The 22,248-nt window shown below is 42.8% G+C and overlaps 1 protein-coding gene across 2 annotated transcripts; it reads right to left on the bottom strand.

Annotated features, from left to right (window-relative positions):
* Positions 1-2,320: 2,320 nt before the first annotated feature.
* On the bottom strand, positions 2,321-16,940 carry LOC144488041 (glyoxylate reductase/hydroxypyruvate reductase-like). 2 transcript variants are annotated; one of them, XM_078206063.1, is made up of 9 exons: positions 16,761-16,940; positions 13,248-13,378; positions 11,307-11,379; positions 9,778-9,894; positions 9,579-9,667; positions 8,219-8,323; positions 6,572-6,707; positions 5,126-5,256; positions 2,321-4,891 (listed from the first exon to the last, which is right to left on the bottom strand). In XM_078206063.1, exons 1-9 carry the CDS (start codon positions 16,844-16,846, stop codon positions 4,878-4,880), a joined length of 882 nt encoding a protein of 293 aa, XP_078062189.1. In that variant the 5' UTR covers positions 16,847-16,940; the 3' UTR covers positions 2,321-4,877. The 2 variants fall into 2 exon arrangements, with proteins under 2 accessions (XP_078062189.1, XP_078062188.1); XM_078206062.1 differs by having other exon boundaries at positions 2,321-3,550.
* Positions 16,941-22,248: the final 5,308 nt, after the last annotated feature.

Here is a 22,248-nt window from a genome sequence, read left to right as displayed (position 1 = left end):
CTCCATACACTTCAGCTCTTTCAAAATTCTGCTGCCCAGACACTGGCCCGCTTACTCATTATCTCTGCTAACCAACAATGGCTGTCAGTCCTACAATACCTTATTTAAATTTTTTCATTTTGTTTAAATACCTCCATGTCTCTGCAACCTGCTACAATTCCCGTCACCAAACTGTGCCTCATCTTTGTCCTACCATGGTGCCTCCAGTTATCTAGTCCTTTGTTCTGGAATGCCCTCCACCTTCTTTATGAAAGATCTTCCTTAAAGTAAATCACCGTGACTATGCATTTGGTCAGAAATGTGTCCCATCTTCTCCAGCTAGGCTCAGATTCAAGCATGTGATACACATCTTTTTGAGGAAGTCTTATCTGATTGTCACCTAGTTATTGACAGTAATACACACGATTTCTGTAGTAAGAAATTGAACTTTTCTTAAGAGTTAGCAGAGCACAAGACAAGCGATCAGGAAACCAAAAGAAAAAATGCTGGACAATCTCAGCAGGTCTGGCAGCATCTGCAAAGGAGAGAAAAGAGCTGACATTGAGTCCAAACAACCCTTTGTCAAAGCCTGGACTTGAAATGTCAGCTCTTTTCTCTCCTTACAGATGCTGCCAGACCTGCTGAGATTTTCCAGCATTTTCACTTGATTTCAGATTCCAACATCTGCAGTAATTTGCTTTTGAGTTAGCAGGAAAGTTGTTTCTCTATTATGAAAAAAACAGTCCCTAGAAAAGTTGAGGTCTCCTGATTCAGGCTTCTGTGGTGACGTTTATACGCTGTTAAGAGGTACAAGTCCTATCTTTCCAAGAGTCTAGTAAAGGCCAACAAATGGCTCCCAGCATAAGGTAAACTGAAATATGACCTCAAGTTAAAATGATGGACAAGGGGAATGGTAACCATTCCCACCCCAACATCTTGGATGTCTGCCCTCCGGTCACTGGTCAGAGCTATTCAAACAAGTGATCAACAATATGCAAAACTCACAGCCAATAAGAAAGTATATAATTGAGTGCTTCAGAACAACGGGCAGTCCTCATCACGCAGCTCTTCTTCAGATTGAAGATCAAGAAAGACTTCCTAACACTTCAGCTACTGAGTATATGGCTACCACCACAAGCTGCAGAGATCAACACACTGCACTCTGTCCATTTGTTCCTCGGATTAGTAAACTGCACTCAAAAGTTAAGGGGCTTTTGTGTTTCCTGTCTAGCTTATGCACCATATCTAATCTGTTGCTTCTTAATAAACAACCTAAAAATCACAAGTTCTTGACCACCAATTTTTGGTAATGTAATCTCGGATTCCCAAACCTTAAAACTTAAACTGCCCATTGACTAGGGATAGCTGGAATCTAGAGGAGTGCTCTATTGTTGGGTGTTATCTTTTAATCTTCAATACAACTAAAAGCAGATAAATTGGTCACTTGGTTGTACTCAAATTGTCTACCATATTTGCATTCAGATAATTAATGCTGAATTATAGATAAGGTCGCACAGCTAGCAAGGTGTGCTGGTTGAACAGCACCGTGGTATCTTTTAGATCCACCTTAGTGATAGAGAGATTCTTGGTTTGACATTGGAAAGACTTACGAACTGTTAGCCTGGATATTTTTAAGGTCTGAACCCACAACTTTCTGACTCAGGCATATGCTACCAACTCAGCCAAGCTGACACCTATTCACTGTCAGGCAACAGTAGGTAAACTACAGCAGATCCTCTGTCCTGAGACAAGTGAGCATTACTCCATGTCTTCTCACTATTTTGACAAGATGTGGCGAGGGCCAGACTAGTGATGTAGCGAGATGCAGAGTGGAATTGTTATCTTTTAAAAAACGGATTCAAACATCCCAAATCTCATTTAACTGTTAACAGCAACACAATAGGTGTCAGGGTAACAAAGTAAGAGAAAGCCAGTGTTACACAGAAATTTGTTGGTTAACCCATTTTGTAAATAAATATACAACTGACATCCAGTAAATACTAGTATTGTGATTTTAAGATATCTTGCCACTAATTTATGTAACTTGTCATGGAAGTTTTGACATTTCCTTGTAACAAGGAGGGAATACCAAAGTCATGACTTTGCGTGTTCTTTTTCCTGTTGAAATCATTTGATTTGAAAGCTACATCTGAAATAAAACCAAAAAATGCTGGAAATACACAGCAGGTCTGTGGAGAACTAAGAGCATGCGGAAAATGTATATAGAACATTGCTGTCTATGCCAGAGGTTATACTGAGGTTTTATAGTGTACTTGCTTCAATAAGCATGTGTGTGTGCAAAAAAAAATCCAGACAGCTTAATATGCAAGTGACACCAGACTGTTTCAGAGTCATCTTTTTTAATGTTAACAAACTCTCATGCTTACAGTACACATTTGCTGACTAAGGAAAGTTAATAGGAGTGTTCATACAATCTTCTGAAAAATCAATTTCCTGACAATAGACAGTTCATTCTCAACGTATGGAAGGCATGCGTTCCCTACCCTCTGATGCACCAATTAACCTTTTTGTATTCTCGTGAATGAAGAAGTTCCAATTCTTAAGACAAACTGCTAAATTTCCATTTGCTTTGAATTCACTTTGTGAACAAGACTGTAAAATTCAAGACTGGGGAGCAAACAAAACTGGGAGTGACCATCCACAGTCCAACCCATCCAAACTTTATACTCAGGTTAAGTTTATGAAATATATTCACAGGGCTGCAATCTAGATGCTTACATTTGGAGTAGATGACTCGAGAGGTATTACACTTGCATTTCGTTGCTCCAATTTATCATGGTTTGGAAGAGGAAAAGCATCAACCAATTAGCAAACATAAGCAGATGCATCATACCACTTCAACCTTGCAACCTAGATTGTGCACAACTAAATGAATAAATTAGTCATGTTCTATAATATGAAATGCATAACATTAGTCTGATGAGTAGTAAAAGGAATGATTCTATATCTGAGTTAAAATGTTTACAGAACATCCGTTCCACACTTATAGCTTTCGATAACATTAAAACACTTAAACTGTATAGAATCCCTACAGTTCAGAAGGAGGCCATACTGCCCATCGAGTCTGCACTGACAGGGCATCTTACCCAGATCCACCCACCCTGCCCCATCGCCATAACGCCACACATTTGCCAAAACTAATCCACCTAACCTACACACTTTTGGATTGTGGGAGGAAACCAGAGCACCCGGAGGAAACCCACACAGAAATGGGGAGAACGTGCAAACTCGACAGTCACTGAAAGCTGGAATTGAACCAGTGGGTCCCCAGTATTGACCACTGGGCCACCGTGCTGCCCTCGCTTCCAAGTATATTCCCCTCTTAATAAAAGTTGTCTGAACAATAACAAATTCACACATTTAACTTATTGATGATTCACAAAGAAAAATCATGTATATGTACGCATGATAAGAAAATTTGTTTCCAGTTACAGTTTGAGTTCACTTGGCATCAGCTCTCCTTTGAGTCCAGCCAGGAGGTTGTTGGCTGTCAGCACAGACATAGTGTTTCTGGTCGCATAAGTGGCACTTCCAATGTGAGGTAGTATAACTGAAATGAAAACAAATAACTAGATTTCACGGCCCACACCAACAAACATTTATGTGCTCCTGATCTTAATGTCAGAACACTTCAGAATGTTTACAGCTGCGTGCAGCCTTTAACAAACATGGACATGAGTGTCACATTCAGCATAAAACTGGAAGTGATAGTCCCAAGGTCTTTAAAGTGGCTTTCATGCAGGACATTGAAAACGCTTTTTGGTCAATTAAGTAATTTTTGACCTGTGGAACCTGCTGTAATTAGCCAGCTTGCTCATTGCATAGTCACACATACAGCAATGAGATAAGTGACCAGATAATTGTTTTTTTGATGTTGATTGAGGGATAAATATTGGCCAGGACACATGGAGAACTCCGATTCTCCTCTTTGAGTAGTGTGGTTGGATTTTTTTCATCTGGCTAAAAGACAGCACCAGCAAGTACTGCACACAAGAGTCAGTCCAGATTATGTGCTCAACTATCAATCATCACAAGACCACCAGAGAGGATCAAGAAGAGAGAATTTTTTATTTTATCAAAGGGTAGGTCTTTATAAATTGGCTCTCACGATCATCATAGAATCAAAGAATCCCTACAGTGCAGGAGGAGGCCATTCGGCCCATCAAGTCTGCACCTACCACAATCCCACCCAGGCCCTATACCCATAACCCCACATATTTACCCTGCTAATCCCCCCTGACGATGGGAGAGGAACTTTTATTCCACCGAACTATCACACCTGCTTCCAGAGCCACTGAACCTGCTCAACATTACTTGTAATTCCTGCTTCCCATTTGTCTTGGCTCTCTCCCTTTTTTTAAGGCCTAATTTTAAGTTGTCTAAATTGGCATCAATAAGATGTTTTGTCTCAAAATGGTGTAAGAAGCAGATTTGGTGAAACAGAAAAATCCAGCTATGCCTAAAAAAGGGATTGCAAAGATTGCCATCAGGTGAGGGACACAAGGTTGTTTCAGAATCACAGGAGGAAAACTAATGTGGGATTTGGAATGGCAGGAACATTGGCCGATAAGCACCTCCGACCCAAAATGTTTCAAATAAAAGGGAACAAGTGGAAATACTCCGGTCAGTCAACCTGTAGAAAAGCTTGGTAAATGTCACTCTAGGTGTGTAACCCTGCATCAGAATATGATAGATATAAACAAGGAAGGTTAAGAACTTGTTTCCTCATTCTGTAAATGCTGATTTCCCGCTGTGAGTTTTCTGCTCTTATTCGAAAACATAATCAATTTCGTTCATATTCTAGACACAACTATTGCTTTTTTAAACACCTGGTTTCATCCTTCCTCACATACTTGCTCTCCAAATGGACTTGGCAGTCAACCAACCTGCACTGTGAAACAATAGGTGATTTTAATACTTAATCATATATCACAATGAACAAAGTTTTTTGCATGTTGTGTGAATACAGTGGATAACTGATTCACAATAGCTTTACAATGCAATACTGAAAAACTATCCAGTTATAAAGAAATTTTTCTCAAATTATTCCTACAAAGTTCTTAATTATGACTGATAGCAGCTTTCCAACCCCACAGCTTCCAGTAACCCGCTAATTATAACTTACCACAGTTTTTCAGTGACAGCAGAGGGTGATCAGTGGGTAATGGCTCAGGAACCGTGACATCTAACCCTGCTGCAGCGATCTGACCAGTACTGAGAGCGTGATAAAGATCATCCTGGTTCACCACAGCTCCTCTGCAGGACACAAAGAAATCATCAGAAATACTAAATGTGTTTCAAGGCCATGTGGGAATATTGTTACTTTTGTGTAGGTTCAGTAACAGCTAGACAATGTCTAGAATACATACATAAGGAATTGCTAGACAAAAAATAGCTAATGCTGATTTAGTAGACCTAGTCACACAATGCAACAATAATGGAGTTGCTGACCAATAGCTATCAATCGCTATTGATTAGTCCGGAATGGAGGAAAACCCAGTGAGGAGCTTCGGGAATGATCAGTCCAAAGTCACCAGTTCCTTTCAGTCATTTTTCACTTATGTCCCAAATTATTAAGAGTGCATCCCAAAATGTTGTTTTCTAAAAGAAATCTACAGTTAAGTCAGTGGTGGGCAACCTGTGGCCTGGAGGCCACATGCAGCACATCTGGGTGCTGAGTACCTCTCATGAGATATTTTCATAGAATCCCTGCAGTGCAGAAGGGGGCCATTCAGCCCATCGGGTCTGCACCGACACCAATCCCATCCAGGCCCTATCCCTGTATTTACCCTGCTAGTCCCCCGGACACTAAAGGACAATTTAGCATGGCCAATCCATCTAAGGTGCACACCTTTGGACTGTGGGTGGAAACCAGAACACCCCGGAGAAATCCACGCATTCACAGGGAGAACGTGTAAACCCCACAAAGACAGACATCCAAGGCCAGAATCGAACCCGGGTCCCTGGCGTTGTGAGGTATCATTGCTAACCACTGTGTTGACCGTTGCATATGTGCAGGTTGCCACATTCCGCTGATTCCCGTCTGTGTAGTTTTTGTTTGCTACCAGTGTGACTGAAGTGATCCACACGTTACGCAAGTGAAGGGAGGTATATGGTGAGTGCACACAACATGGACTGTGTGAGCCATGTGTCCAAAGTGTAAATATTTCTTTTGCCATTTGAAGTTGATGACTTCTATTAATTTATAAATAATTACGCATATTCTATAACTCGTTATGAAATATCTGGCATGTATTAAATGTGATTGATCTCGATCATGCGGTCATGGTTAATGAGCAAACCTAATTTCAATCTTGCGGCCCACTAAGATGAGGAGGACACTCACTAGCCTAAGTTACCTATCACTGATTTAAGTGAATCAATACTAAACTCCCTCCAGTTCTCCCCGAGTAATATCTTCCATGATAGGCCACTTTCTCATGGAAATATTATTCCACAGATTAGTTCTAAATAGTTTTCATGAAATTTAATGTACACTTGTCTAATTCTCCTTCATTTAGCTTCTGAAAAGAGAAGGGGTTAACCAGGAGTGAGTTATGATGTCACCTACCTGCTCGTATTGATAAATATCGCTGTCTTCTTCATTTTGGAAAAAAGGTCACTGTTACACATTCCCTTTGTTTGGGGACTGAAGGAACACGATATGATGACGAAGTCAGATTCTTCAGCTAGTGTATTCAGGGACACTGCATGTGATAAGAACGTAACAGGTTGAGACTCATTAGGACCAAGATGTAAAATGCTCACATCTGAAAACAAAGGCGAGAGCAGCTGTGCTGACTGCGAATAGACTTTCAACTCCAAGTTTTGAGTAGAAAAGAGAGAGGGTCTCACCGAGGGAGACAAAGGACTGTGGCTAGTGTGGTCAGCAGAGAGGAGCAGCACCTTTTCTGTAAATTACTAAGCATTCAAGCAGGATGCAAGAAGGAATATGGTCTCTGGTCAAAGCGCATCCTGTGGCATACTAAGAAATCTGGAAGGTTAGTCCTAACAAGACTGGGAGGAGAAATCACTGGAGCGAAGTTTACTGCTCTGGTTGGTTTGGAGACTCTCCAAAAACAGGGATGAGTCATTCGACATTACAACTTGGCAAAATGGAGAGAAGTTGGAAACTGGTTCTGACTGCTTGACTGATGCTCATGAAAACTGTTATTTTGCGGACAGTGGGGCATAAAGTATACGGCCTAGGATTGGTCATCTTGAAAGTTGAAAGGAGATACACTTTTTGCAGTTTAGTGTACAAGTTGCCCATTACAGTGTTTACCCAATGTTGCTTTTAGTTTGTTTGTTGCAATAAAAGTCTTAAAACTTGAAATTTGGTTGTGTGATCCTTTCTCTTGGTACCTGAGAATTCAAATCTCTTGTTTAAAGTTATCGCCTCTACGGGAATCGTAACACAGGTTCCTGTGGGTGAAGGACATCGGACTGTGTGCATGTAAACTCTATCCAGTGATAATTTATGGGTAATCATGGTCACCTGGAACTTGCTTTTGGAGTTTGGGATGAGACGATGACAAGAATTTCAAATTGTCCAGAAGATGTTTGTCTTTGTTTCAGCAAGCACTGACATTAACAAAATGAGTAAATACTTCTGGTAATTTATGGATCTAAACCAGGTGTAAACTGAACAAGATATTGTGTGATTCAGGGGCAACTACTGAAATGACAGCATGAACCCGTAGAGAAGTGGGAAAATCTCAAACAAAAAACTAAAGGGAGATCCATGACAGACACAAGTATGGAAGAGAAGAAATTTAATCATAGAATCATAGAAACCCTACAATGCAGAAGGAGGCCATTCGGCCTATCAAGTCTACACCAACAATCCCACCTATGCCTTATCACCATAACCTCACATATTTATCCCACTAATCCCTCTAACCTATGCATCCCGGAACACTAAGGGGCAATTTAGCATGGCCAATCAACCCAACCCGCACATTCTTGGAGTGTGGGAGGAAACCAGAGTACCCGGAGGAAACCCACACAGACATGGGGAGAACATGCAAACTCCACAAAGACATTGACCCAAGCCGGGAATTGAACCCAGGTCCTTGGAGCTGTGAGGTACCAGTGCTAAACACTGTGCCACCCTAATGTCACAACTTTTCTCTAAATCGAACACAAAACTATAGCTGTGCATGATAGGCATCTAAAAGGACAAGACCCTAAAAAGAATTTAAGATTCCCTTCTTACCATATTCACCCTGTATCTGGGCAGCAGCATCAGGCCTGGGCTGACGTCCAGTGTAAAATAATTTCTTCACTCCAAATGGCTTCAGACGGTTTGCAATTGCAAGGCCTAAAAAAAAAAGTAATGTGCTTAAAAAATTATAAAGTAACTTCTTGCATTCATATAGTGACTTTCACATCCTTAGCATGTCACAATCAAGAAATTGTTTCTGAAGTGTGATCACTAAAATGTAAGGAAACAGAGCAGTTAATTTGTGCACAGAACAATCTCACAAAGAGCAAACGAGATAACTGGTACATTAATGTATTACTGGTGATGTTGGTTGAGGGGTAAATGTTGGCCAGGACATCAGCAATGCTCCCTGCTCTTCTTCAAAAAGTACCCTAGGATCTGTTTTGTCCACCTGAGGGGGCAAGTAGGGGTTTTAATGCTGCATCCAAAATTTAGAATCTCTGTAGTGTTTCAGTTCGAGTCCTGGAGCAGGGTTTGAGCCCATGATCATCTTGAGTAAATCAAGTGAAATGCAGATTAATGATGAATGGTATGGTGTGGAAGTGCTCTTGCTGACTCCCTTTAACAGTGTTTGAACTCAGCCATATCCACACTAGACAAGCAAATCTCAATTGGAAACCAGCAACTACAGTCTACATCCAATCACTCCCAGTATACACACACACACATATATTATATATATATATATTATCCTGTTTTACTTCATATTGAAACATGGTCCATGGTGAAGCACCGTTTTGTCAAAACATATGCAGCCCACCTAAAAACAAAATTTAATTATTATGGAGTTCCTTCCTTATAGAATTTTCTCCTTATCACAGTGAAAGTTTACAGTGCAGTATTTTCTCCTTTGCTCCTTCGCCCCCAAGTCAGGTAGAGAGAGAGTTCATTGTGTTCATCACAGTCCCACTTGCTGCCTGAAAGAAACATTCGACAGGCAGAAGGCAAATGAAAAGAATCCATTATTTCTAAAATAACAGCTTGACTGGGAGCATGAATTGTTCCCACCATCTAAATGGAATTAGCTGTTAACTATCATAAAATGAACAATTTCTACCATCTGCACAAATTAAGGCACATCACTTTTATAACTATTAGTTATTCCTGCCTGAAATGCAGTTTGCACATAGTTGAAGCTATCACACCATCAATCCATTTAAGTATCTTCTGGATACAAAAACATACTTTAATAACACAAATTATATTGTAAACAGCATTTACTGAACGGCTGCAAAATGTGTTGAAAATTAGCATTTTTTAAATAAAATCTTTTGTATATTCCACACACAGAATCATCAGCTGAATCAATGTGCTCTGAAAATTGTGTCTCTAATTTTCCTTATGGATGTACCTATTCTTCCCAGTCCCACGATTCCCACGGTGCTTCCTGCCAGTCCATAGCCACACATCCATAGGGGTTTCCAGCTGGTCCATCCTCCACTGGAACAAACCAAACAAATGAGTTACCCTCTCCCATTGCTTAGTGAAGTCGCTGGTAAATAACAGCAAGATCTTCAAATAGCTCTTTGCTTCTTGTACACATCACCTACTTTCTCACTTCTGCAGTTGCCTCTATCAGTCGACGAGACGTTGCCAGGAGCAACGCCACGGTGAGTTCAGCAGTGGCATCGGTCAGAACATCAGGGGTGTAGCCCACTCGAATTCCCCTTCAAACACAGGAAACATTTTTAAAAGTGGCACTGAAATAGTGATAAGTTGTCTGCGCCTGGCAGTGAGATGGTGACGAGAGGCAAGTTAAGGCAAGTAGGAAAAAATGCAGAAAAGCAACATGTTCACTCAGAGAGTAGTTTGTCGAATACTCCATGATATGATGTTGTTGAAGAAGAAGCTAGAAATACTTTAAAGATAATTAGATAATTTTAAGAAGAGGAACTTTAAAGAATATGGTGCAAGAAGGAGAATAGGATTAGACTGCGTAGAATATTCAAGGATCGGGGCAGTGAGTGGGATTAGAATAGGTGGGATAGTGAAGGATATGGGAATGAACTGGGGTTTGGGGCTCGGTGGGATCAAGTACTAAAAGAAAGGCAGTGAGCAGGTTGGACTAGTGGGATATTGAAGGATGTGGGGAATGAACAGACAGAGATGAGATGAGAAAGTAGCAGATATGAAAGTGATTGGAAAGAACCTGATCAGTTAGAGATGGAGACCTCAAGGAGGCAAGCCAGATGTGATGACAAAGTCAAGAAGGTGACCTTGGAATGGATGTGGAGGGAAAGAGTACAAAGTAGCCAACTAAAGAGGTGGAGAGAGATTCTCAGTGCAGAACAAGAGGACAGACAATGGAGAGTAGCCATGATGTGGAGATGGAGGCGTTGGACTAGGGTGGGCACAGTAAGAGATCTCACACCAGGTTAAAGTCCAACAGGTTTATGTGAAATCGCAAGCTTTCAGAGCGCTGTTTCTTCATCTGATTCTCACCTGATGAAGGAGCAATGCTCTGAAAGCTCGTGATTCCAAATAAACCTGTTGGACTTTAACCTGGTGTTGTGAGACTTCTCACAATGGAGAGCAGAATTCAGGTTTCAAAGACCCAAGCCTGCCTGGAGAGGATTCTAAAAAACGTGATATTTTAAAAATTAGAACAAGTCTTGAAAAATGAGACACAAAATTGTGTTTTAATTTATTTGATTCCGAATTACAAGGAGGTTTGTAATTAGCTCCTTTAAAGCCTGACTTTTAAACATCATTGTACATTTATAAAAGTAATTTGATTCTAAAAGATCACTCACTAACTGCAATTGACAGAATCTACTGTGGAGTTCAGCATTTATCTAGCCAACAGCTCAGAGTATTGCATTAAAGCATCTCTAGGTACTTGGGTAAGCATTTATTGTCCATCCCTAAATGCCCTTGAGTTGATGGTAATGAGCTGCCTTCTTGAACCGCGGCAGTCCCCAAAAGGTGTAGGTACTCCCACAGTGCTATTAGGGAGGGAGTTCCAGGATTTTGACTCAGTGACAGTGAGGGAACAGCGATATAGTTCCAAACCAGGATGGTGAGTGAGCTGTGCCCACATCCCAAGAATAAAAAAAACACACATTAAAATAGATCCTACCGTTTCTTAATTCCTTCCAGAGAGAGATGGTCAAATCCAACGGATAGTGTGCTGATAACTTTCAAATTTGTCCCTGGAACAGAACAAGAACAAATAAATTTCTTCAAAGTGAAGCATTACTTTAAACCAGCATGGAACGTTGCTGAATTGGTCAGGTAAAGAACAGACTGAACCTAATCGCTGGGGATAAGGAAGTCCAAGAATGCATGGGTTTCCTCTCTTAGTCCAAAAATGTGCAGGTTAGGTGGATTGGCCATGGTAAATGCGTGGAGTTATGCGGATAGGGGCGGGGTGGGCCCGGGTGGGATTCGCTTTTGGAGAGTCGGTGCAGACTTGATGGGCCAGATGGCCTCCTTCTGCATGATGTGGAGATGCCGGCGTTGGACTGGGGTAAACACAGTAAGAAGTTTAACAACACCAGGTTAAAGTCCAACAGGTTTATTTGGTAGCAAAATCCACACAAGCTTTCGGAGCTCCAAGCCCCTTCTTCAGGTGAGTGGAATTCTGTTCACAAACAGAGCATATAAAGACACAGACTCAATTTACATGAATAATGGTTGGAATACGAATACTTACAACTAATCAAGTCTTTAAGAAACAAAACAACGTGAGTGGAGAGAGCATCAAGACAGGCTAAAAAGATGTGTATTGTCTCCAGACAATAGAGTCCAGACAATGTGTATTGTCTGGAGACAATACACATCTTTTTAGCCTGTCTTGATGCTCTCTCCACTCACGTTGTTTTGTTTCTTAAAGACTTGATTAGTTGTAAGTATTCGCATTCCAACCATTATTCATGTAAATTGAGTCTGTGTCTTTATATGCTCTGTTTGTGAACAGAATTCCACTCACCTGAAGAAGGGGCTTGGAGCTCCGAAAGCTTGTGTGGTTTTTGCTACCAAATAAACCTGTTGGACTTTAACCTGGTGTTGTTAAACTTCTTACTCCTTCTGCACTGCAGGGATTCTATAGAAGAGTAAATGTCGGTTCTTGCAGCAGTTTATCAGCAAATCCTGACAGTTAAAGCCTGGAACAATTCTCTTCAATGTAACCCCTCCATTTTAAATCCAAGTCTTTATGTTTTGCTGCACCCCCACATTGAAGGTGTTGGTTCACAACCTTTTCATCCACGTGACAGGACTCTTAATGATCAGCAGCAAGACACACTATCAATGAACTAAGTCAGAAAAATGCCAAACATTTTCCATTTAGGATCACTCTGCTTGCAGCTAGTCAAAGGAGTTGCACCAGCATGATGGAAGTCAGATCTTTCTTCATAGTGCAGCCATCATATCATTGTGGGCTCTCTCTCCCTACATCAAAGTCTCGATCTGTTTTCTTGGTGGTCTGGAAAGAATAATAAAGCTGCTGCACACACACTATCACTTAAACAGAAAGGAAGAGATATACAGGAAGGATATTCTCTTTCATCATCCCCCACCATTACTGGCAGGTTGCAGATATTTGTGGTCGACTATGTGGCTGCTGGGTTTTCACAATAAAACACTGCAGTTGCTAGCCAGCCCCTCTATATAACAGTCAGTTTTTTTTATTCATTTATGGAACATGGGTGTCGCTGGCTGGCCAACATTTATTGCCCATCCCTGGTTGTCTTTGTTCAGAGGGCAGCTGAGAGTCAACCACATTGCTGTGGCTCTGGGGTCATATGTAGGCCAGGCCAGGTAAGGACGGCAGATTTCCTTCCCTAAAGGACATTAGTGAACCAGATGGGTTTTTCCAACAATCGACAATGGTTTCATGGTCATCAGTAGATTTTTAATTCCAGATATTTTTTATTGACTTCAAATTCCACCATCTGCTGTGGCGGATTCGAACCCAGGTCCCCAAAACATTAGCTGAGTTTCTGGATTAAGAGTCTAGTGATAATACTACTAGGTTATCGCCTCCCACAAGTTTTGTGACAAAACATTGACTGTATACCTGCTGCTTGTAAAACCTCATCATCGATCTTGTCCGTTAGCATACAGAACAGGCCATGCGCTCCTGCAATTCCCTTCAGCAACTCTTCCTTAGGAACTGGCTCATCAGAATCCCATTGCTGAATATTGCAACTGAAACATAACAGCAGAGCAAAATCAATCAGCCACAACTAACATATACTCGCAGTTAAATACAAGTCCCACATTAAGCTCCAAAATGCTGTACTGGACAAAGTAAAACCACTGAAAAGTTACACCTTGCAGAAAGAGGCCATTCAGCCCATCGTGTCTGCGCCGGCCAAAACAGAGAAAGAAGAAACTAGCTGCTCATTTTAATCCCACTTTCCAGCATCCGGTCCGTAGCCTTGCGGGTTACAGTATTATAGGTGCAGATTCAGGTATCTTTTAAAAGAATTGAGCATTTCAGCTCAATCACCAACTTGGGCAGTGAATTCCAGATGCCTACCACCTTCTGGGTGAAAAGGTTTTTCCTCATGTCCCCTCATCCTTCTATCACCTTAAATGCCTCTTGCTACCCTCTTTCCTGTCTACCCTATCTAGTCTCCTCATAATTTTGTACACTTCACTTAGTTCACCCTTAGTCTCCTCCGTTCTAAGGAAAACAACCTCAGCCTATCCAATCTTTCCTCATTGCTGCAATTTTCAAGCCCTGGCAATATTCTTGTACATCTCCTCTGCACTCTCTCCAGAGCAATTATGTCTTTCCTGTAATGTAACCAGAGCTGTACACAAAATTCCAGCTGTGGCCTAACCAGCATTTTATACAGTTTTATCATTACATCCCTGCTTTTGTATTCAATACCATGCCCAATCAAAGAAAGCATTCCATAGGCTTTTTTGACCACCTTGTCCAATGGTCTTACCACCGTCAGGGACTTGTGCACATGCACTCCAAGATCTCTCACTTTCTCAACCCCTCTCAATATCCCCACAAGGCTGTGTCCGCAGCCCCTTGCTATACTCCTTATATACCTATGACTGGGGGGCCAAATTCCCCTCCAACTAATTTTCAAATTTGCTGGTGACACCACCATAATGGGTCGGATCTCAAACAATGGTGAGACGGAATACAGGAAAGAGATAGAGAATCTGGTGAACTAGTGCGACGACAATAATCTCTCCCTCAATGCCAACAAAATGAAGGAGATAGTCATTGACTTCAGGAAGCGTAGAGGAGAACATGCCCCTGTCTACATCAACGGGTGTGAAGTGGAAATGGTTGAGAGATTCAAGTTTTTAGGTGTCCAGATCACCAACAACCTGTCTTGGTCTCTCCATGCCGATGCTATTGTTAAGAAAGCCCACCAACACCTCTACTTTCTCAGGAGGCTAAGAAAATTTGGCATGTCCGCTATGACTCTCACCAACTTTTACAGATACATCTGGTTGTATCACAGCTTGGTATGGCTCCTGCTCTGCCCAAGACCGCAAAAAACTACAAAGGGTCGTGAACGAAGCCCAGTCTATCATGCAAACCAGCCTCCCATCCATTGATACTGTCTACACCTCCCGTTGCCTTGGAAAAGCAGCCAGCATAATCAAGGACCCCACGGTCCCTGAACATACTCTCTTCCACCTTCTTCCATTGGGAAAAAGATACAAAAGTCTGAGGTCACATACCAATCAACTCATGAACAGCTTCTTCCCTGCTGCCATCAGAGTTTTGAATGGACCTACCTTGCATTAAGTTGATCTTTCTCTAAACCCATGCTATGACTGTAACACTACATTCTGCATTCTCTTCTTTCCTTCTCTATGAACATCCCGTTTGTCTGTATAGCGTGTAAGAAACAATATTTTTCACTGTATGCTAATACATGTGACAATAATAAAATCAAAAATCTTCCTGTTTATTGAGTACTCCCTTGCTTTGTTTGCCCTCCCCAAATGCACAACCTCACACTTTTCCTGATTGAATTTCATTTGCCTGTTCAAAATGAAACTGATTTTGAAGAAACATCGTTCAGAAGCTAGCTAAAACCACAAATTGAATGTCAACTCATGATAAAAAAAATTGACCTAACCACATGATACTGTCCAACTGTTGCTACTGTTCCTTTACACCCAGAGTGGAAGAGGGAGATAAGGAGTCAATAATATGCAGGCATCATATTAAGACAATGAAATGCTATTTGTGGTTATGACACTGAAGATCAACTCAGGACAGTTCCTTTTGCTTCTTAGGGTCATGGAGAATCAATGGTGTGTGAGCTCTGGGATAGCATCTACAGCCTCAAATGTAGAGACTGGATAGAACTCAAATTAATGGAGCAATCATCAATGCTCCAATTGGGACAGAGAGTGTGTCCTGAATACACCTTGCCACATTCTCGTTTTACTATTGGAACAGAGGTGATTTAAAATTGTCAAAATTATGAGCATAAGTTAAATCAAAAATACTTCCACAGCATTGAAAACTAATGGCAGAAATTTAAGATCAGCAAAAGAACAAAGGCAGCGGTTAGAATAATGTTTTAAGCAGGGAGTTGTTAGGGTGCTAAATACTCCACTGAAAACAGCACTTAAAGTGCTTTAAAAAGGGAATTTAACTATGTTTGAAAAAAGATTTACAACTGCAAGGACCAAGGCGATGGCTTTTTCAGAGAGCCACCTTAGGCTTGACGGGCTCCTTCTCTACAACTACAGTTCAACCAGATTAGTTAAGTAATTAGAACAATTAAACTTTGATTGGGCAAACTTGATTGGGAATTAAACTTGTACAGAGTTTGCAGAATGTTCATTGATTCAGTGATTCAAGGATGAAATGTGTTCCATTTGTCAAATACTCTGCATTAAGTTAACACATTATGTATAATCAGCTCCTTGAGCAAAGATCAGTGACAGAGGGAAAAAGCAATGAGAGTTTCCATGCAGTTCACAGGGAGGTTTCACCAGTGAACAACACACATGGTTTCTGCAGGACTACAAAAAGATTGAAGTATATCAAAGTGGTGTTGTGGAGATGCCGGCATTGGACTGGAGTGGGCACAATAATAAGCCTCACAACACCAGGTTAAGGTCCAACAGGTTTATTTGGAATCACGAGCTTTTGGAGTGCAGCTCCTTCATCGGGCGAGTGGAGGTCGGTTTCTCAAACTCATCGGAGGAAGGAGCAGCGCTCCGAAAGCTCATGATTCCAAATAAACCTGTTGGACTTTAACCTGGTGTTGTGAGACTTCTTGCTATATCAGAAAGTGCAGTAAAATGATGTGACCTTTTGCTAATTAACCCTCACTGGGCCCTATAAAAAGTTATCCAAAAGCTTTTGGTGTAATCATTGAAACAGTTTTCACTGAAAAAGTGAAGGAAACTCTAATCAGTGTGTTTCAGAATCTGGAAATTGAGTGCTGGGGATACTCAGCAGCAGGCAGTCTCTGTGGCGACAGGCAGAGATTTCAATGTTGATGACCTTCCATCTATTGCCATTGCTCCTTTACCTCAGGACAAACTCTGAGGGTTTGAGTGCTGCCACCCCCGCCCGGCGCTTACTCACATCCCGGACTCGGACAGCACCTTCAGCCCCTCCTTCGGAATCCGGCGGGTCACGAACACTTTCATCAGCTGCTGAGCGGCCTTCATCCCCGGCACCAGCGAGCCGTCCTCGGCCTAGATCCGGATCCAGCAGCGAAAGCAGAGCCCGGCACAGGACCGCCACCTGCCGGGAGAGAGCAGTGTTGCAGTGGAGAGGGGGCGGGGGGGGAAAGAGGGGAAATGCCAGGGGGGGAAGTGGGACCGAAGGGAGAAGGGGGTGTGGAGAGGAAGGTTCACAGTAAACATAGAAACATCAAAATATACGAGTAAGATAGGACTCACTCTTCAAGCCTGCTGCACCATTCAAATGATCATGGCTGATCTCAGTGGGTTCCCAACCTTTTCAGTAACATGGCACACTTCAATGCGACAAACAATTCCACAGCATGTCCTCCTTTTTTCAGCTGAATGGATTGCTCCAAAACGTCACATTTACTTGGAATTATTATAGTTACGGTCTTACTAGAGGACAAACTTCAGTTCTCAGCAGGATAAAGTATTCCTGAATTCCTGCAGTTTAACCACAATGGTTGTACTGCAGCTCTGGAACTGCAGATTGTCGACATGACTGAGTCAAGCAAAGTTGCACTGAGATGAGGCTATTGCAGGCAGACATGGGGTATTAAACAGGGACGATGCAAATGGAGCTTTTTTTCATAAGTACTTTGCAGTGGGGAGAGGGGTGGAGTATCAACATGTGATTACTCCTACTCCATTACATTGTCAGCCTTGTGTTTTACTGCCAAAGTGAGGTGCCAGGTCTGAAGGGAGTGTGCCTGTCACTGTTATTTACTGTGCATGATGTGGAGATGCCGGCAAACTGGGGTAAACACAGTAAGAAGTTTAACAACACCAGGTTAAAGTCCAACAGGTTTATTTGGTAGCAAAAGCCACACAAGCTTTCGGAGCTCGAAGCCCCTTCTTCAGGTGAGTGGGAATTCTGTTCACAAACAGGGCATATAAAGACACAGACTCAATTTACATGAATAATGGTTGGAATGCGAATACTTACAGCTAATCAAGTCTTTAAGATACAAACAACGTGAGTGGAGAGAGCATCAAGACAGGCTAAAAAGATGTGTATTGTCTCCAGACAAGACAGCCAGTGAAACTCCGCAGGTCCAGGCAGGCTGTGGGGGTTACAAATAGTGTGACATGAACCCAATATCGGCCTCAACGTGCGATAACGTGGCCACAACGGCCTCAACCGGGATATTGGGTTCATGTCACACTGTCTTTATATGCCCTGTTTGTGAACAGAATTCCCACTCACCTGAAGAAGAGGCTTGGAGCTCCGAAAGCTTGTGTGGTATTTGCTACCAAATAAACCTGTTGGACTTTAACCTGGTGTTGTTAAACTTCTTACTGTATTTACTGTGCAGACATGTCTCCCAGTAGCAACCTGCCTGCAAAGGCAGATCCCAAACTGTCTGCACACTCACAACATGCACGCCCATTAGTAACTTTGGCTAGAATTCATATCATTGCCTGCGACATGTTATTTAAGAATGAAAAATGAAATTGAAACTAAGTGGCAGTATTTTTGCAAACGGGGTGAGTGCTAATTTGGACGGACATTTCCCATTGCGTGTGATGAGGAAAATGGGAATGCACTTTTGTAAAAACGAGGGAAAACTTTCTCACCTGCAATGCAAGACCCCAAGGAATGTGCCAAGAAAATGAAGGAGAGGTTTCTGGAAAGTAAGTGCATCAGCAGCATCGGGCAGGTCTTCCTACCCCTCAGATTTTGTGGCTGCCAAGTGTTCACTAAAGAAGGCATTTACACTGGGCTCACATCAGCCGTCAGAGCTCTGAACCTGCCACACTCCTGATCCCCCTTTCTTTGCTCTCCTCACTACCACACTAACTCTGAGTCTGCTACACTCCCAGTATTTTTCTTGATCTTTCTCGGGTTCCTGCGGCGTGCACTGTTTAAAAACTGCAACAGGCTGTGGCAGACTTGCAAGCTTCCTTGTGCCCTGCCACAGCGATTGGGAACCACTGCTCTATCTCAACCCAATATTCCTATGCTCTCCCCATACCCTATGACACCTTTAATGTGGGGAATTCTATTTTCTTCTCAAGTACATCGTGACGCCTCCACAACCTTCTGTGATAGAGAATTACACAGATTCACCACCCTTTTAGTGAAGAAATTTCTCCTCATCTCAATCCTAAAGGGCCGATCTGGTATCCTGGGACAGTGACCCCTTGTTCTAGACAACCCAGCCAGAGAAAACAACAGGGTATGTAGATGAAGGCAGGGAGGGGAAATGTATGGGGACCCAGATGATTTTCATTTTCATTGATCGGCAAGATAAATGAGAGAGCACAAATCATAGAATAGTTACAGAACAGAAGGCCATTCAGCCCATTGTGTTTGTGCTCACTCTCTAAAGGAACAATTCACCTTTCACCCATATGGGCAGAGGTAAATAAATAACAAGCGGAACAAGACACAGATGGGAGAAGTCTATAGAATCATAGAATCCTTACAGTGCAGGAGACCATTCAGCCCATCAGATCTGCACCGACCACAATCCCACCCAGGGCTTATTCCCGTAACCCCACATGTTTACCCTGCTAAACCCAACACTAGAGTCAATTTAGCATGACCAGTCAACCTAACATGCACATCTTTGGACTATAGCCCCCTGTTGGGTGTTGGGGCTAGTATATTAGCTTTTATAGAGGATTGGCTAACTCATAGAAGACAGAGAGTTGGGATAAGAGACATTTTCAGGATGACAACCTGTAACCAGTGGAGTACCACAGGGATCAGTGCTGTGGTCACAATTATTATGATATATATTAATGACTAGGACAAGGGAAGTGAATGTACTATTACCAAGTTTGTAGAAGACACAAAAATAGGTGAGAAGGCAAGTGATGAGGATGACACAAAATGGTGAGAATGCGTTCACATCCTTCCTAAAGTGTGACGCCCAGAACTGGTTGCAATACTCCAGTTGAAGACAAATCAGTGATTTAGACAAGTTTAGCATAACTTTCTTGCTTTTTTGCTTCATGTCTCTATTTAAAAAGCTCAGGATGTTCTATGTTTTATAAACCAATAATTACAAAAAGAATTAGAGGTTAAGTAAACTTCTTTACATAGTGGATGGTTAGAGAATGGGATTCTCAGTTGCAAACTGGTTGAAGCAGGCACCATGGGGCAATTCTCCTGCTCCAGTAGTGCAGTGGGTTGGGAGACATCAGTGGGGGGCCTGTAGCAGGAGTCAAGACCTGCATCTGGCCGATCACAACCTCTCAGACATGCTTTTTGATGTAATCAGCTTCATGCCGGAAATCTGTGCAAGGCTGATTACCATATAGAAATTGACATTTCAATATGATTAGCAAGCCCAGGATGGTATTCTCCAGGCTTGCTAATGTCTCCCTCCGACACCAGGAGAGGTTCCCACCAGCGAGGATTAAAGCTGGTCTCCATCAACGGGAACCAGGCATGATCACCCCACCCTATGGGAACAGAGGTCAGGGAGACCTCCCACGGGAGGTCGGGGGCAGGTAGTTGCCCTAGTGGGGAGTGCCAACCTGGCACTCCCCACTGGGCACCCTGGCACTGCCCAAGGGCAAACTGACACTGCCCACCTGTGGGGGGGGACCCACTATGCACTGCATTAGGGATCGGTTGGAGAGGTTACGTGGGGGTGATCAGGGTTGCACATGGGGGGTAAATTGGGACTGCACATGGGGAGGTAATCGGGTAGGGCGGCAATTGACGGGGATGGGGAGGGTTGGGAAGCCAGCGATCGGATGGGATGCCTGGGAAGCAATCGGAAGGTCGGCGATTAGGTGCTGGCAATGGGGGGGTCAGTGTGCATGCACCAATCTCCCCACTGCCAAATCGGCACATGCGCAGTGGGCCGCTGAGCACTATGCTGCCGGCTTCTCCAGCGGGTTCACGCCCACCCCCTACTTACCAGGCTGAATCCCTCTGCAGCATTCTGTGATGCACCAAGTGCCAGAGATTCATTCAACTAAATTTGCCCAAGAAACGGGTGGAAAAATCTCCCGTTTTCCTGCCCATCGGGCATTTTGTTTTTTTGGGACAATTCTGCCCCCCCTCATATATTCTTCTAAGATGGAAATGAGGTAGTCCTGATTATGACATAAATTTTAGCCTCACCTGATCAATGAGTTTTATGGCGGGGTGGAGCATGAAATGGCATGAGGAGATACCCCCAGCATCCCATATGCCCCTACCCAGAAGCAATTTTATTGTGGGGTGGGCAGGGCCTTGGTGGCAGGAAGAAGCCTGCCCTCGCCCCAGTTAAGCCCCTTAAGTGGCCACAGCTCATGGAATGCAAGGGCCTTTTCCTACCCAGACTCAACTTGACTCGGGAAAGGAATAGTAAAATATAAAAACCTACATCTTGGGTGGGAAAGAGGCTGCTCCCATCTGAAGTCTTTAGGTATACCCGCCCCCCCCCCCCCCCCCAGCCTATCCCCCTGAAGCCCCCTGGACCCCAAATGTACCCCCTCCCCACCCCACTCCAGGTGCTTCCTGCCTTCCCCTCCTCAGGACTCCTACCACTTACCTGACCTCCATGTCCCGACACTTAAGAGTGTCATTCTCCCATCCCACCATGGTATTTGGTGACGGGTGGGAGCAGAGAATCCAACAGGAGCTCAAAAGTCAGCTGCTGGCGTGGAAACAGTTTAAAATTCTCCCAGTGGTATTTCATTGGCAGGTCAGTTCATCCATTGTCTGGTGGCTTGCGTACCATTTGTATCTCTTGAATGCTCATTAAAACAGCTGTCCACTGACATCTTGTTGGGCCAGCAGGAAATCATGTCAGCCTTAAACCCATTTGAAAAAGAGTGGCGTGCACTAAGGCAGACCTCAGTTCACTCAACACTTCGAGGTGAGGGCAACACACATATCTGTAGCCAATCCAGCAACACTAGCTACCAATCTTCATGAAACATTGGCAGTAACATATTTTGGTGGTAACAACCTTCTCTCACAGCTTCCTTTGGGAAGAGGAGCCTTCACCCTCATTAATGCTTTCTCAAAACAAGGTATTGTTAATTTGTTCACATAGCTGGGTGAAATTGCGCATTGTTATCACACAGCTTCACCTGCCTGCAACCTCTGTTGGCCCTCTTCCCATTGCAAAGAGTGGAATATCATTTTGCCATTGGTACTAATGGTGGCATTGGGGAGAGGAAACTAAGCATTTACATCAATTGCAATTGTAAAAGACAGAATTTATTTGCTTTCTTACTGCCCATAATCAATATGTTTTATATTTAAAGAGGGGTGTCTTTTCTTACCTTTGGAGTGTAAATGCCAATTATATAATTCGCAAGCTTTTGTGAGTTTAAAATAAGGCCATTTATTTTCACCCACTTACCTCAAATTATTGCAACATTACACATGTGGTCTCACTCATGCATACACACACACACAAAGATTGGATAAA

The sequence above is a fragment of the Mustelus asterias genome, unplaced genomic scaffold (assembly GCF_964213995.1).
Source record: "Mustelus asterias unplaced genomic scaffold, sMusAst1.hap1.1 HAP1_SCAFFOLD_1233, whole genome shotgun sequence".
Taxonomy (NCBI): domain Eukaryota; kingdom Metazoa; phylum Chordata; class Chondrichthyes; order Carcharhiniformes; family Triakidae; genus Mustelus; species Mustelus asterias.
The sequence above is the reverse complement of the archived record's forward strand: the minus strand, read 5'-3'. Positions and strand labels throughout refer to the sequence as shown.